At 42.7% G+C, this 13,656-nt stretch overlaps 1 protein-coding gene and 1 pseudogene across 1 annotated transcript; one reads left to right on the top strand and one right to left on the bottom strand.

Annotated features, from left to right (window-relative positions):
* The first annotated feature begins 2,348 nt into the window (after window positions 1-2,348).
* On the top strand, window positions 2,349-4,040 carry LOC132893624 (tigger transposable element-derived protein 1-like). Its single transcript, XM_060932771.1, has 2 exons — window positions 2,349-2,553; window positions 2,635-4,040. The coding sequence occupies exons 1-2, from the start codon at window positions 2,349-2,351 to the stop codon at window positions 4,038-4,040; spliced, it is 1,611 nt and encodes a 536-aa protein (XP_060788754.1).
* Window positions 4,041-6,616: 2,576 nt separating this feature from the next.
* LOC132893623 (general transcription factor II-I repeat domain-containing protein 2-like) lies at window positions 6,617-8,428 on the bottom strand (annotated as a pseudogene).
* Between the last annotated feature and the right edge of the window lie 5,228 nt (window positions 8,429-13,656).

Here is a 13,656-nt window from a genome sequence, read left to right as displayed (position 1 = left end):
TCCGTGCATGCTTCCCAAACAGCTTGTTGGCATGTAGATAGCACCTGATGGTTGTTATGGAGACTTTGTGACCCCAAGATGCGACTCTTTGATGCAATTCTCTAACAGTGAGGTTTGGAGAACTTTTTACTTCTCTTACCATCCTCCTCACTGTGTGCGGTGGCAAGATAAACTTGCATCCTCGTCCAGGCTTGTTTGCCACTGTTCCAGTTGTTTTAAACTTCTTGATGATTCCTCTGACTGTAGATATGGGCAGGTGTAGGCAAGTGGCTATTTTCTTGTAGCCATTGCCTGACTTATGAAGGTTGACACACATCTGCCTTACTTGAATGGTGTGTTCTCTTGTCTTTCCCATGTTGAAGAATGGATAAGAGAAATAGGCCTCTGTGTCACATCATATTTATACCCCAGGGAAACAGGATGTGATGAATTGCTATTTAAAGGTTCCTAGATACTCTGATCAACTTTATAAACTCCAGTAGAAATGACAGAAATGCTTCAATTACGTTTATTTTCTAGGAATTATGGGTGCCAATAATTGTGGAACAGGTGATTTTATGAAAAATATTTATTATTTTTTTAAAAATTCACTTGAGTTAAGGGTTACATTTTTCTACAATTTTCAGTGTGAGATTATGCTTCTGCAATAAAAATTGAATTTATTTTAAGACTTTTAACACGTCTTAGCAAGGGGTGCCAATAATTATGGAGGGCACTGTATGCATCACAAAAATGATCAACAATTCCACTGGTTCCTAAATGATCTGCTATGATATTCCACTCTGCACAGTTGTGCCAAATAAATGTACAGTATCATAACATGATGCATGATTGTTCGTTGTCAATAATCCCATTATTATCTAAAACAGCTGTAAAAACCTTAAAGCATATACACAGAGCCATGGCCTCACTTTCGTTTATAAATGCCTTGAGACCTCAAGAATGGCACAGGAATGGTTTTAAGCATTAACAATAAATCTAATATAGTAATTTTTATGATTAAAGTGATTTATATAGGGAGCGATCTGAGTAAATGACCTTGACGTCCGTAACATCACACCAGGAAGTCTATTGGTCTCATCGCCATTTCTGCTATACTAAAACACAGAGCTGACTGTGACTCCGATCCTCCATTTTGAGCCAGTTTATCACCATGCCATGTAGATGTGTTGCTGTACCCACCAGCAACATGACAGAAGGTGGATTTACGTTGCATTCATGACCCAAGAATGTTCAAACTGCAAAGATTTGAACACGTTTTGCGAGAAGTTTATGGGCAAATTGGGCGCCTATGAAGTGGTCTCTCCTCTGCTCTGCACATTTTACTGAGGACTCGTACAAGACCCTCTGATCTGTTGAGGAGTGTTGGCTATAAGCCCGTATTGAAAGAGGGTGCAATATCAACAATTAAAGAAAAAGAAAACTACAAGAAGAGGAAAGTATTTCTTTTATTTATGTTTTTAAAAAGCAAAGTTCAGTTGCACCAGTCCTCCCGGAGTGAGCCGAGGGTTGTTGCAAAAACCTGGGATGGAACGGGACATGACCTGTCGCTCGGGCAGTGACCTCCTTGTGGTTGTTGTTAAAACCAGTGATGTCTCATTCCGTCCCAGGTTTTAGTAATTACCTGAGTTGAGCAGTAATGGCGGAGTACTCTGTATGGACAAAATAGAGAATGAGTGGACCAGCCGTCTTATTTCTAAACTTGATATTGCTGCCATCTCGCCCTTATGTGGAAGAAGTGAATGAACGGAGAACTGAACGAACAACTGAAAGTCAGATTGTTTCAAAACAGTTGGCCACAAGATTGGCCTTCAAGAAGCGAGAACACAGACGGGTAAGCTCCAACTCTCATTTGGATAAAAAAAACAAAAACATGTCATTTAACTGCATTTAGATTAATACATGTACAGTAGACCCCCGCCTATTCGCAGTTCAGTATTCGCAAATTCACATTCGCGGGATTTTATATAGAACATATCTCCTATACATTCGCGGAAATCTCAGCGATTCGCGGTCATTTGCGACAAACATATCGAACGTTTACGCACTGCAAACGTTTATGCACTGCTACATTCTCGGAGCCGAATGCTCGCTTGCTATTGGCTGAAGTTTGAATGGCGGGCTGCTGCTCATTGGCTGATACAAATGAGCGCATTGTACAGTACAGTACAGTCTCGTGGTTCCCGTAGTTCAGACTTGTTCACGTGTTGTGCGTTCTTGGTATTTTTGAATAATTTTTATGCCCTACAATGGCTCCTAAACGCTGTGCATCTTCTAAGGCTCCTGCCAAGGAACCTAAGCGCCAGAAGAAGGTAATGATGCTGCAGGAGAAGGTAGGACTTCTCGATATGCTAAAGGAAGGGAAGAGTTTTGCAGCAGTGGCTCGTCACTACGGCATCAACAAGAGTACCGTGCGCTACATAAAGAAGAAGGAGCAAGAGATCAGGAAGACCGTGTCTATCAGCTTCCAAAGCAGTGCGAAGGTCGTGTCTACGGTCAGGGATAAGGCCATCGTCAGGATGGAGTCAGCCTTGGCCTTATGGATCTCCGACTGTCGGAAGAAGAATATCCCCCTAGATAACAATGTTATCCGGGAGAAGGCATGAACCTTCTATAGCCAATACGCCCCTGAAGGTGGAGCCGAAGAAGTGAGCATCGAAGAGGAAGAGACAGAAGAAGAGGCAGGACCATCATCGTCATCATCATCGTCACCATCTAAGGGTTTCCTGGCTAGCAAGGGGTGGTTCTACCGGTTTCAAGAACGGTATGGACTGACAAGTGCCGTCCTTCACGGGGAGAAGGCATCCACAGACACCGAGGAGGCTGCAAAATACCCTGAGAAGTGGAGGAAGATCATCAGGGATGGAGGCTACCGCCCAGAGCAGGTTTTCAATATGGATGAAACTGGGCTGTACTGGAAGAAGATGCCCTCCCGGACGTACATCATGAAGGAAGAAGCCCGTGCCCCTGGCTTTAAGGCGCAGAAAGACAGGATCACACTCCTCATGTGTGGCAATGCTGCTGGTCACATGTTGAAGCTTGGCCTGATCTACAAGTCAGCAAACCCCCGAGCGTTGATGAACAAAAATAAAAACGCTCTGCCTGTGTATGGAATGCACAACAAGAAGGCATGGGTGATGAAAGTGTTGACGTCCAATTGGTTCATGCAGAGTTTCATTCCTCAAGTGAAGGAGTACCTGAACGATCTAGGCTTGGAATTCAAAGTTCTTCTTCTCCTCGATAACGCCGGGGGGCATCCTGCTGACTTGTACTATGATGGTGTCAAGATTGAGTTCCTCCCTCCCAACACAACTTCACTCCTTCAGCCGATGGACCAGGGCGTGATCCAAGCCTTTAAGGCTCTCTACACCCGTAACGCCCTCCAGCATCTTGTTAGTGAGATGGATGCTAACAGTGACTTCACCCTTAAGGACTACTGGAAGAAGCTCACCATCGCCACCTGCCTCACCATCATCGGTCAAGCCCTTAAGGATATGAAGAAACAGACCCTTAACTCCTGCTGGAAGAAGTTGTGGCCAGAGGTTGTCAACGATTATGAGGGCTTCTCTCCTTCTGAAATTCAGCACTCAGCCATTAATAGGGCCGTCATCTTGGCGCAGCACTTGGGAGGAGAAGGCTTCGATGACATCACTGAGGAAGAAGTCAGGACCCTGATCGATGCCCACTGTGACCCCCTGACAGACCAGGATTTGGAGGAGCTGACCGAGTCAGCCAGTGAAGATGAAGACGGCGACGAAGACGAGCCAGAGGATGAGGGTCTGTCTCTGGACCGCTTGTCGCAGATCCTTTGGCACGTGAGGGAGGTGAAGGACATGTTGATGTCATGGGACCCTTATATGGATCGCTACATCAAGTGTGGCAATACAATTGATTCTGCCATCGAACCATATAAGCAGCTCTTCAACACCCTAAAGAAACACCAACAGCAGCTTCCCATAACCATGTTCTTCAACCCCATAAAGAAAACCCCTGAAAAGCCTCCTGAAGACCCCGAAGAGGAGGAGGAGGCCCCTGAGTAGATGTAACGCCTCTGCTGTACAGTCATCATTATTCGTCGTCATCATCATCATTCATCATCATCAGACTGCACAGCAGTTTTCTTTACTGTTTACGTACACTTTCGTTTAAAGAAAACGTAACCGTAAACTACGGTAACACCATCTATTGCCCAAACATTGTAGTACATGTAGCTACATTATGGCATACGTACGTGTTGTTAGTTCACATAGTTATTTACTGTACATTTGTTATGATGTTTTCACTTGGATTAATAGAATTTTATTTAAGGTAATGGAAGTTCTATTGCATTATTAGTATCGTATTAGAGTGTGAAATGTTTTAAATACAAGTACCGGGTATTTACATTCATAGTTAGTCTACGACACGGAGACAGTTGTCGGTACTATATTAGCCTAAAGTTAAGCCTACGATACGGACTAGGGTGTCGTATACTGTCATACATATTTTCGAAAACTGTCTACAAATTGGTGAGAAGTGTATCTAAAGTGTTTGGGATCATAGCCTAGGGTATAGGGAGTGTTTTAGACATCAAAATAAGCATTTGTGAGCAGTTTTATGGGGGGGGGGTTTACAAGTATTCATGATTTTGGCTTATTCGCGGCCATGTTCGGTCCCTAACCCCCGCGAATACTGAGGGCTTACTGTAACTTGTATTGTGTGTTTAAGTTATCGGTATGAGATTATTTAATTTGCTTCAGAATGTGATTGTCTCAGTTCATCTGATTTATTTAATTAGCCTTTTACGTTTTATCAATGAAAATACATGCATGTACATGTATGTTGCATAAGTCATAACACCTATCCTGTTTTAATGAGAGTCAATCCACAATCAGTGAAGTCAAATCAGTCTTAGTTGAGCAAGTCGGTAACGGTATTTCTTACTTTCACCATAAACTTTTATTTATATGACTTTTGTCTATAGCTGTAAAAGGTCTCGGCCTTAAAACCGGTTACCACAGTGACATCATGCACTCAGCCATGGCTAGCTCAGCGGGGAAGCTGAAATGCCAACTTTGCAGTCGATTTTAACTCTCAAAAATGTATATCTTTTTTATTTCCATTTATGCAGCAAAGAAGAGTCAAGAGTCAATTTCTGAGATTCTATCCACTCGGAAATTAATTTAAAAATAAAGGTTATGCGGGGCGGCACGGTGGTGTAGTGGTTAGCGCTGTCGCCTCACAGCAAGAAGGTCCTGGGTTCGAGCCCCGGGGCCGGCGTGGGCCTTTCTGTGTGGAGTTTGCATGTTCTCCCCGTGTCCGCGTGGGTTTCCTCCGGGTGCTCCGGTTTCCCCCACAGTCCAAAGACATGCAGGTTAGGTTAACTGGTGACTCTAAATTGACCGTAGGTGTGAATGTGAGTATGAATGGTTGTCTGTGTCTATGTGTCAGCCCTGTGATGACCTGGCGACTTGTCCAGGGTGTACCCCGCCTTTCGCCCGTAGTCAGCTGGGATAGGCTCCAGCTTGCCTGCGACCCTGTAGAAGGATAAAGCGGCTAGAGATAATGAGATGAGATGAGAAGGTTATGCGTATCTGCTTTAAGAATGAAACAAACTGCAATGATCTCTTATCAATATACATTATATTAAATTGGTTCCACAATTGGGGTGGCATGGTGGTGTAGTGGTTAGCACTGTTGCCTCACAGCAAGAAGGTCCGGGTTCAAGCCCCGTGGCTGGTGAGGGCCTTTCTGTGCGGAGTTTGCATGTTCTCCCCATGTCCGCGTGGGTTTCCTCCGGGTGCTCCGGTTTCCCCCACAGTCCAAAGACATGCTGGTTAGGTTAACTGGTGACTCTAAATTGACCATAGGTGTGAATGTGAGTGTAAATGGGTGTCTGTGTCAGCCCTGTGATGACCTGGCGACTTGTCCAGGGTGTACCCTGCCTTTCGCCCGTAGTCAGCTGGGATAGGCTCCAGCTTGCCTGCGACCCTGTAGAACAGGATAAAGCGGCTAGAGATAATGAGATGAGATGGTTCCACAATTGTGAAATTTTCTTCTTTGTATGTTTTGCGCTTGAATGATGTTTATCAATTTCCTTATAAATTGGATTAGAGGTACACAGTCCAGAGGCAAGTTCTTGTCTTCTCCTAACTGGTCAACTTTCAAGTCATATCTAGTCAAATCGTATACAAATATATATTCATCTTTTAGGCATCAAAGTACATACATCGAGCATTGCATCATGTGCAGCTGTGCATGAATAAATAAACATTAAAAATTAAGATTCTGCAAGACAACAGAGTAGCAAAATACTCTAAAGAAGGGGTGTCAAACTCAAATTCACAGGGGGCCAAAATTAAGAACTGGGACTAAGTCGCAGGCCAAACTCAATATTTATTGAATAATTAATTTTTTATTGAATAAACCACTGTAAACAAACAAGAAATAAAATGTGAAATAAAACAAATGCATTTCTGTTTGTACCAAAGAAATCCAATAGACTACCTACATTTAATTAAAAAAAACTTTTTTTTGCAGGCCAACAACCAAAATTATAATAAGTGCCTTCAATGAAAATCATTCAATTATTAACAGTTCATGGAAAACCAATCTTTGCTATATGGTCTGACATGGGCTACTCGCATTGGTTCGAGCCAGATACTTGGCTTCTCTTCTTAGATGCGAGCATATCAATGTCTGGGGTTAAGCTCTGAGCTGAGGAAATCCTCAGAATCGAGTGAAGGCGCTCATCTGAGAGGCGACTCTTGAGTGGCGTTTTGTTCATCTTCATCAAAGAGAACAGTTGCTCGCACAGATATGTGCTGCCGAACATAGAGAGCGTTTGAGCAGCTTGCTCACGAAGTCGTGGCATTGTTTCGGGGAGGAAACGTGGAAACTCTGTGGCACCCACAGTGTCATACTTTGACTTGAGCACGTCACTACTTTGGAGTTCAATCAATTCCATTTGAATGTTGGTTGGTGAGCTTTCGATGTCAACCGTAAACGGATTATTGAGCAGTTGAAATCTGTATTTCTGGGCTTCAAAATCGGCAAATCGTCGGGTAAACTCGACGCTGAGTAAGCTGAGTTTTTCAGCAAACTGTGCGGTTGGCACCATGGCAGGCGAGATCTGGTGTTGTATTGCTTGGCAGCACGGAAAGTGGCCCATATTTCTGCCCAGCAGCTGAGTCTCCCACAGGCGCAACTTGGTCCTGAAAGCCTTGACAGCAGCGTACATATCTGTGATGACGTGGCCACGCCCCTGAAGCTGCAGGTTGAGCGCATTAAGGTGTTTCAGGATGTCACACAAAAATGCCAGCTCACACAGAAATTTTTTGTCCCTGAGGCCTGTGGTGTCTTTTCCTTTGCTCTCCAAAAACTGGCAGATTTCCTCATGCAGCTCAAGAAACCTGTTCAAAACTTTCCCTCGACTTAGCCATCTCACGTCAGTGTGGTAGGGCACGTCTGTGTATTCAGAGCCAGTTTCATCAAGGAAGGACTTGAATTGACGATGATTCAGTCCTTTGGCCCTTATGAGGTTCACCACGCTCGTCACGGTGCTCAACACATGCTCCATTCGCATGCTTTTCCCGCACAATGCTTCCTGGTGTATGATGCAGTGGTACACAGTAAGCTCACCTGCTGCATGCTCCTGCATTCTCTCCCTAACCCGGCCCACCAGCCCGCTCCTCTGTCCGCACATCGCTGGCGCACCATCTGTGGTCAGTGACACGAGCTTCTCCCAAGATAGCCCGATTTCATTAACACACTTGGCCACCTCTTCAAAAATGTCCTTCCCCGTGGTTGTGCTGTGCATCGACTTTATTCCCAAAAGTTCCTCCGTAACGCACAGATTAGAGTCCACTCCACGGACGAAGATTGGCAGGTGCGCAGTGTCACTTATGTCACTGCTCTCATCCACAGCAAGGGAATATGCCATGAAGTCTTTCCCCTTTTCCACCAGCTGCTCTTGGCAGGTTGGTGGCGAGCTCACATGTACGCTCAGCTATGGTGTTTCTGCTGAGGCTTACGTTTTGAAACGCTTGTTTTTTTTCTGGGCACACGATATTACACACTTTTTCACCATGCAGTTTTTAACAGACTCTCCCTCTGTAAAGGGTCGGGCTGATATAGCGATGTCTTGTGCAACAGTAAAACTAGCTTTGACAGCAGCATCGCTTCGTGACTTTGCTTGGATAAACATAGTTTGTCTTGAAAGCAAACTTGTTTTCAACTCCTCTACCTTTTGTAGCTTGAGTTTTGCATCCAGATTCTTGTATTTGTCTTCATGTTTAGTTTCGTAGTGCCGTCTTAAATTGTACTCTTTAGTGACAGCCATGGTAAATCCACACAGCAAGCAAATAGGTTTTTCCTTAAATAATATTAACATGTAATTGTTCTCCCACCTATCTTGAAAAGTCCGATTATCAATCTTTCGCTTCGCCATTTTCAAGGAAAGTTTGTCTGGTTGCATGGATACGAATTTGTTTGTGAACAGAAAAGGCGGCAATAACAATGCAAGGCATTTTGGGATTTGGAGTGTTATCGGCATGATACGCTGAATGTATAGTATGTAGCGCCGATGCAGCGATGGGCCGCGCTGCTGATGTGCTGAATAGAACACTGGCGCGCCAGCTCCAATACGGATGCGCTGTATAGAATACGCGGCAGGCCAGCTATAATACGGATCTGTTTATGACCTCGCGGGCCAAATTTAAGTACCTCACAGGCCAAAATTGGCCCGCGGGCCTGAGTTTGACACCCCTGCTCTAAAGTATGAATTAACTTAATGTAAGCTTTAAGTGTAGATGATGCAAGTTCACTCAGCATGTCCTTTAAACCGTGGCGTTTCTTTACAGGGTAGAGTGAATTAACAAAAACATTCGGAATATTGTATAATTTGTCAAATCAAAATAACTAATTAAAAGCATTATATAAAATGTGCTCCAGGCTGTACATATTCCAAATTCATGACCTCTGTTTAGTATCTCATGGTTTTAAGTTGTGGCATGAATAACTGTCAGAGCCCAATTGACTCTTTCACATTATCCATAAGACTTTGCACCTTGGGGGGGTAACCAAAATATAAACAAACTAAAACAACATAGCATCGCACACTGACAGTAATCTTTCAAATTTAAATCTCCCTAAAACCTTCAAAGAAGTGTCATAACTAACTAAACCAAAGCTTAAAGAAATCTGCAAAGCCTTTTCTGTGGACTTTGAGAAATCAATTGGTAAAAAAAAGTGCTTGTAAATATCGTATTGAATGCTTTGAACATCTCTACTTTGGGTGACAGTCAGCAGCCTTCTTCATTTGTCAACACAGGTATTCTAATAATTACTTACCTGCAGAAGTTAAAAGATTGGCAGAAGAGCTTCGAAAGATCAACACTGATTATAGAAGAATCCACTGTAGGTGCATTTGGTAATTATTAAGTGATCTCATTAAATCAGTCTCATTAAATTTGAAGGTTAATAATTAAAATGAATCAGTCTCATTTGAATCATTCAAAGTGAATCAGTGAATCATTCAAAGTAGTGAATCATTCAAGTGAATCATACCATTAATCCTGGTGCTTAATAATAAATTACCAAACATCTAAATTATGGTATATTCCAAATTATTATTGATCGCTTACCATATTACATAACTTATATGCACACTTTTGAATTCTTTGAGAGATTGGGTGACTTCAAAGATATTTATTGGAACACAAATAAAACAGTTTGTTTAATAAATGAATTTATTATAACAAAGATAAAAATAAAATGAATAATGTCAGCAGATATATACAAATATGATGATATGGTCATATACTTGAGTATGTAGATGTGTAAGAGCGTGTGTGTGTGTGTGTGTGTGTGAGAGAGGCTATAAAGTTTGGAATGTTATCTGAGGTGTTGGGGAAAGGTGAATCCTCGTGGTTTGCCTTGAGATAAAGGAATTCTACCTACTTATAACATTACCAAATCCCCTTAAATCTTGATAAGGTCAAAATGTATAATAAGAGAACTAAATATGTTAGTAGTAAAGAAAAGCATGCACAGCCTATCAATTGAAAGAACATAGAACAATTAATCAATTCAACATGCTACGTGTTTAACAGTGTACACAATTAAACAGTTTGAGTTTAAATTCACACTACTTCATAAAGCTAATTCCTAAGACTAGCTTAATTATGCCCAAATGCCAAAATCTTACTCAATATTCTTCAGCAAGGTATGAAGAGATATTCGCCGTTGGAGCACGTGAGTCGCTCGTGATGAAGGCGTAGAGAGCTTTCTGGTCCAGCGGATCACTTGGGTCGTTTCCGTGAAGGCAGAGGATTCTTGGTCCGAACTTCAGCGTTCGTGAGGAAAAGTCTCTGATCAGAATAATATGTGGCAGATCACAGAATCCAGGGACACATGTCGGCCCGGGGGCATTTTGAGTTATTGACAGATTCAGAAAGTACAGTTTCTAAGCTTTCCAATGATGCCTTCCATGTGGAGATCTGACAATATTTGAAGAATGTGTGGCCTTTTGAAAGTGTATACTTCTTAAAACAGAAAAGGGAGAAAATCGCCCTCAAAGTTTTCCATCTCAGCTACTCTGGGTGTAGGGCGGGCACATAATGGTGCTCATTTGCATGACATTAAGGAAAGCCCTACCCCCTACGAGCTAGCACGATACTACTTTCATGTAAACAAAGCTCACCACATCAATTTTCCTTCCATGCAAAGTATGCCCAACACAATTATGAAGTACAAAAATAAGTCCTAAAGTATACTTTAACGTTTTGTGGTTGAAAAATTACTCACACCGTAAGAAAGAAAGATAGCACGATGATGACACAACTAACACAACACTAGTTTCATGTAAAGCCTCGGTCACAACCGGCCATACCGCGCTACTACGGCCGGTCTACATGCAAAAAACGCAAGAAACACACGGAGAGCGCGCATGAAACGCACGAGAGTGCGCGTGTGAAAAGCACGAGAGCGCGCGTGTGATGTGCTGATTTTCGAGCTGTAGACCGGCTGCAGAGGTTCTTTGTCATGTCAAACAAACTCTACGGGCGCTTACGTTTTTTTCAGGTTGCAAGACAAACTTACGGCCAACGCGCGTCTTTCTCCGTGAACAAAAAAAAAACGCAGCGATTTGGGAAACGCCAAAAATCACACGGCCAAAAAATCGTACGTCCGGTTGTGACCTAGGCTTAACCAAACCACAACACTCTCCGTTACATGCAAAAATAACCACACAGCCTTAGATTAATAAACTTACCCCATCAGAAAGAGAAACGGCGCCTTGCACACACCAATGCCTCCGATGGAATAATGTAGTCCTAGAATGGTCCGTGTATCATCCGATCATTCAAGTATTCCATTCAATCTGGAAAACGAGGTTGCGTTTTTGTTTTTGCTAGAAATGGTTATCTCCGATGTAAATACCGAGTGTCTGTTTGCTTCGCGGTGTTTGCTCCTCTGCGCTCTGTTTAGTAACTCATTCCATAGTGAAATCACACGCCTGTATGCAGGTTAAGTAGCCATGCGCTCAGCCCGCATCATACAGCTGATTCGCGGGAAAAAAAAAAATACTTAAATCTTCATATGAATGGCCCATATGGTAATTTACCCACACCCCCCAGCAGGCTACAGTCCTGACAAAAACGAGACAATTTGCAACAAAAAATGTATGCTTTTCCAACAAAACAATCTATTATCTGAAATACTGATTGCATTCTTCAAGATCTCAACTTGCACATGATGGGAAAAAAACAAAAATCACAAATTTCGAAAAAAAAATGCTTCTTTTGCGATTATCTCGGATTCGTTTCAGCCGACATGTGTCCCTGGATTCTGTGATCTGCCACATATGCACAGCGCTTTTTAGTCAGAAGGAATCCAGTTGCTTCCAACTTTTAATTAAAAACTGTGTTTGAGCGGCAGTCGTGACGTCACTTCTAACACGAATAAACCGGTTGTAACTCAGGTTGAGTTTAAAGATCGCGCGACTCTGGAGTTTACCTTGGCCAAGGGTAAGAAAGAAATCGCGCTGAAGGATGGATCTTGCAAGAAAGAGGTGTTTTCGGGTTTGCCCGCGAAGCGAGCAGTCTCTTTGTGTCTGAAGACCACCGGTCCAGAGACGGAAAGAGGAAGGGCGGAGCATTTCCCTTTGTCTTATGCTTTCAGCGAGGACGTGGTGGTGATCCCGCCCCGGCGTGACGCAGGTCAACGTGGAAGTGGGCTGATGGGAAATGTAGTTTCTCAAAGAGACAGTGGAATGTACCTACACCACAGTGAAATAGTTTTTGCTGGGTGCTGGTTATAATGAGAAAGCTGTAAAAAAAAAAAATGCTTAATCCATGGGAATACAAGCATGGAATTCACTTAGTCAAGTAAATACTGTAAACACAGCAGAATTGTCAAATTTATGTTGTAAGTTGATTTTGATTTCCTTCACTCTGATTTTCCTAGAGCTCATATGCTACCAGATTATAACAATCTTTGTGCTGTTAGAGGAAGCTGTTAGGACTACAGGGTCAAATACTACATTCAATCTACCAACAGAAACACTAAAAATGGAAGTACATTTAAGCTTACTGCATCATTTGTGCTTTGTTTTGGGAGTTGATCCTTCAATAAACTTGTCAGTTTCAGTTCTTTGACTTGTCCTTATTTTTTGGTTTTTGCACTTTTCATGACTAAACACAAAGACAGAGGGGTTATAGGCTTTGTGACTTGGCTCATCAGACTTTACTGCACCACTGAAGTGTGCAGAACACAGTCACGTGTTGTCTGTTGGTGTAAAATTTTGATGGCAAATTCTGTATACCCATGCTTTTCAATGCTTAGCTTCTTTAGGTATTCTATAAAACTTTTTAAATCAGAATTCCTTTTATGGTTATTTGAACAAGTTGGTGCACAGCAAAAGTTGTTTTTCCCCCATGTGAATTTGAAGAAATGACTGAGGTTATCTGACTTAGTAAACAAATATACAGCCTGGTTACCCCCTAAGGTGCAAGGTGTTATGGGTACCGTATGTGAAAGTAGAGAATATACAAAAAGTAAAATGCAAAATAATTACTTAAGAAAAATCTGGAAACCTCAGAGGATAAGTATGTTATATTGATAGCTAATTAACTGGGGATTTGTCGAAGTTTGTGCATCAGAAGTTTTATTCTTCAGCTGAACTATTCTGGTGGTTCCAATGTCACCCAGGAACTGACTGGATGATGCCTTCAAAAAGAGTGGTGACAGTAGAGAGACCGAGGACAGCTGGAGAGATGACAACTGAGGTAGTTGAGAGGTCTGCAGGAGAATTTGAGAGGTATGCTTTGACAGAACTCCAGGTACTGGTTAAAGTGGAAGGGCACAAGAGGTGGCAAAGAGAGAGATGAAGAAAGAAGGCATCATTACTTGCCAATCCCATCAAGCATGCCAAGCAGCTGCTTGGCCAGAAGTGGACAACCCCATAGACACCAACAATGACCTCCCCAAGTGCACTCAGTGACCCTGAGAGACCACACCTTGGGTCCATGTGACATGCTGATAACACCACCTAAACTAGCAGCAGATGCCAACTTTAAGGAGGTCTGCCTGAATGAAATAGAAGAAATGGTCAAGAGATCAAGAACAGGTTCAGCCCCAGACCCCAGTGGAGTTCCTTTCTAGGTCTATAAGAACTGT

This window comes from Neoarius graeffei, chromosome 11 (genome assembly GCF_027579695.1).
Source record: "Neoarius graeffei isolate fNeoGra1 chromosome 11, fNeoGra1.pri, whole genome shotgun sequence".
Taxonomy (NCBI): domain Eukaryota; kingdom Metazoa; phylum Chordata; class Actinopteri; order Siluriformes; family Ariidae; genus Neoarius; species Neoarius graeffei.
The sequence above is the reverse complement of the archived record's forward strand: the minus strand, read 5'-3'. Positions and strand labels throughout refer to the sequence as shown.

Excerpts from the sequence above, each read along its gene's own strand:
- LOC132893624 (XM_060932771.1), top strand. The coding sequence starts at position 2,349 with ATGCTAAAGGAAGGGAAGAGTTTTGCAGCAGTGGCTCGTCACTACGGC. Across the intron at positions 2,554-2,634 it reads GGCCTTATGGATCTCCGACT|GTGGAGCCGAAGAAGTGAGC; the intron begins GTCGGAAGAAGA and ends ACGCCCCTGAAG.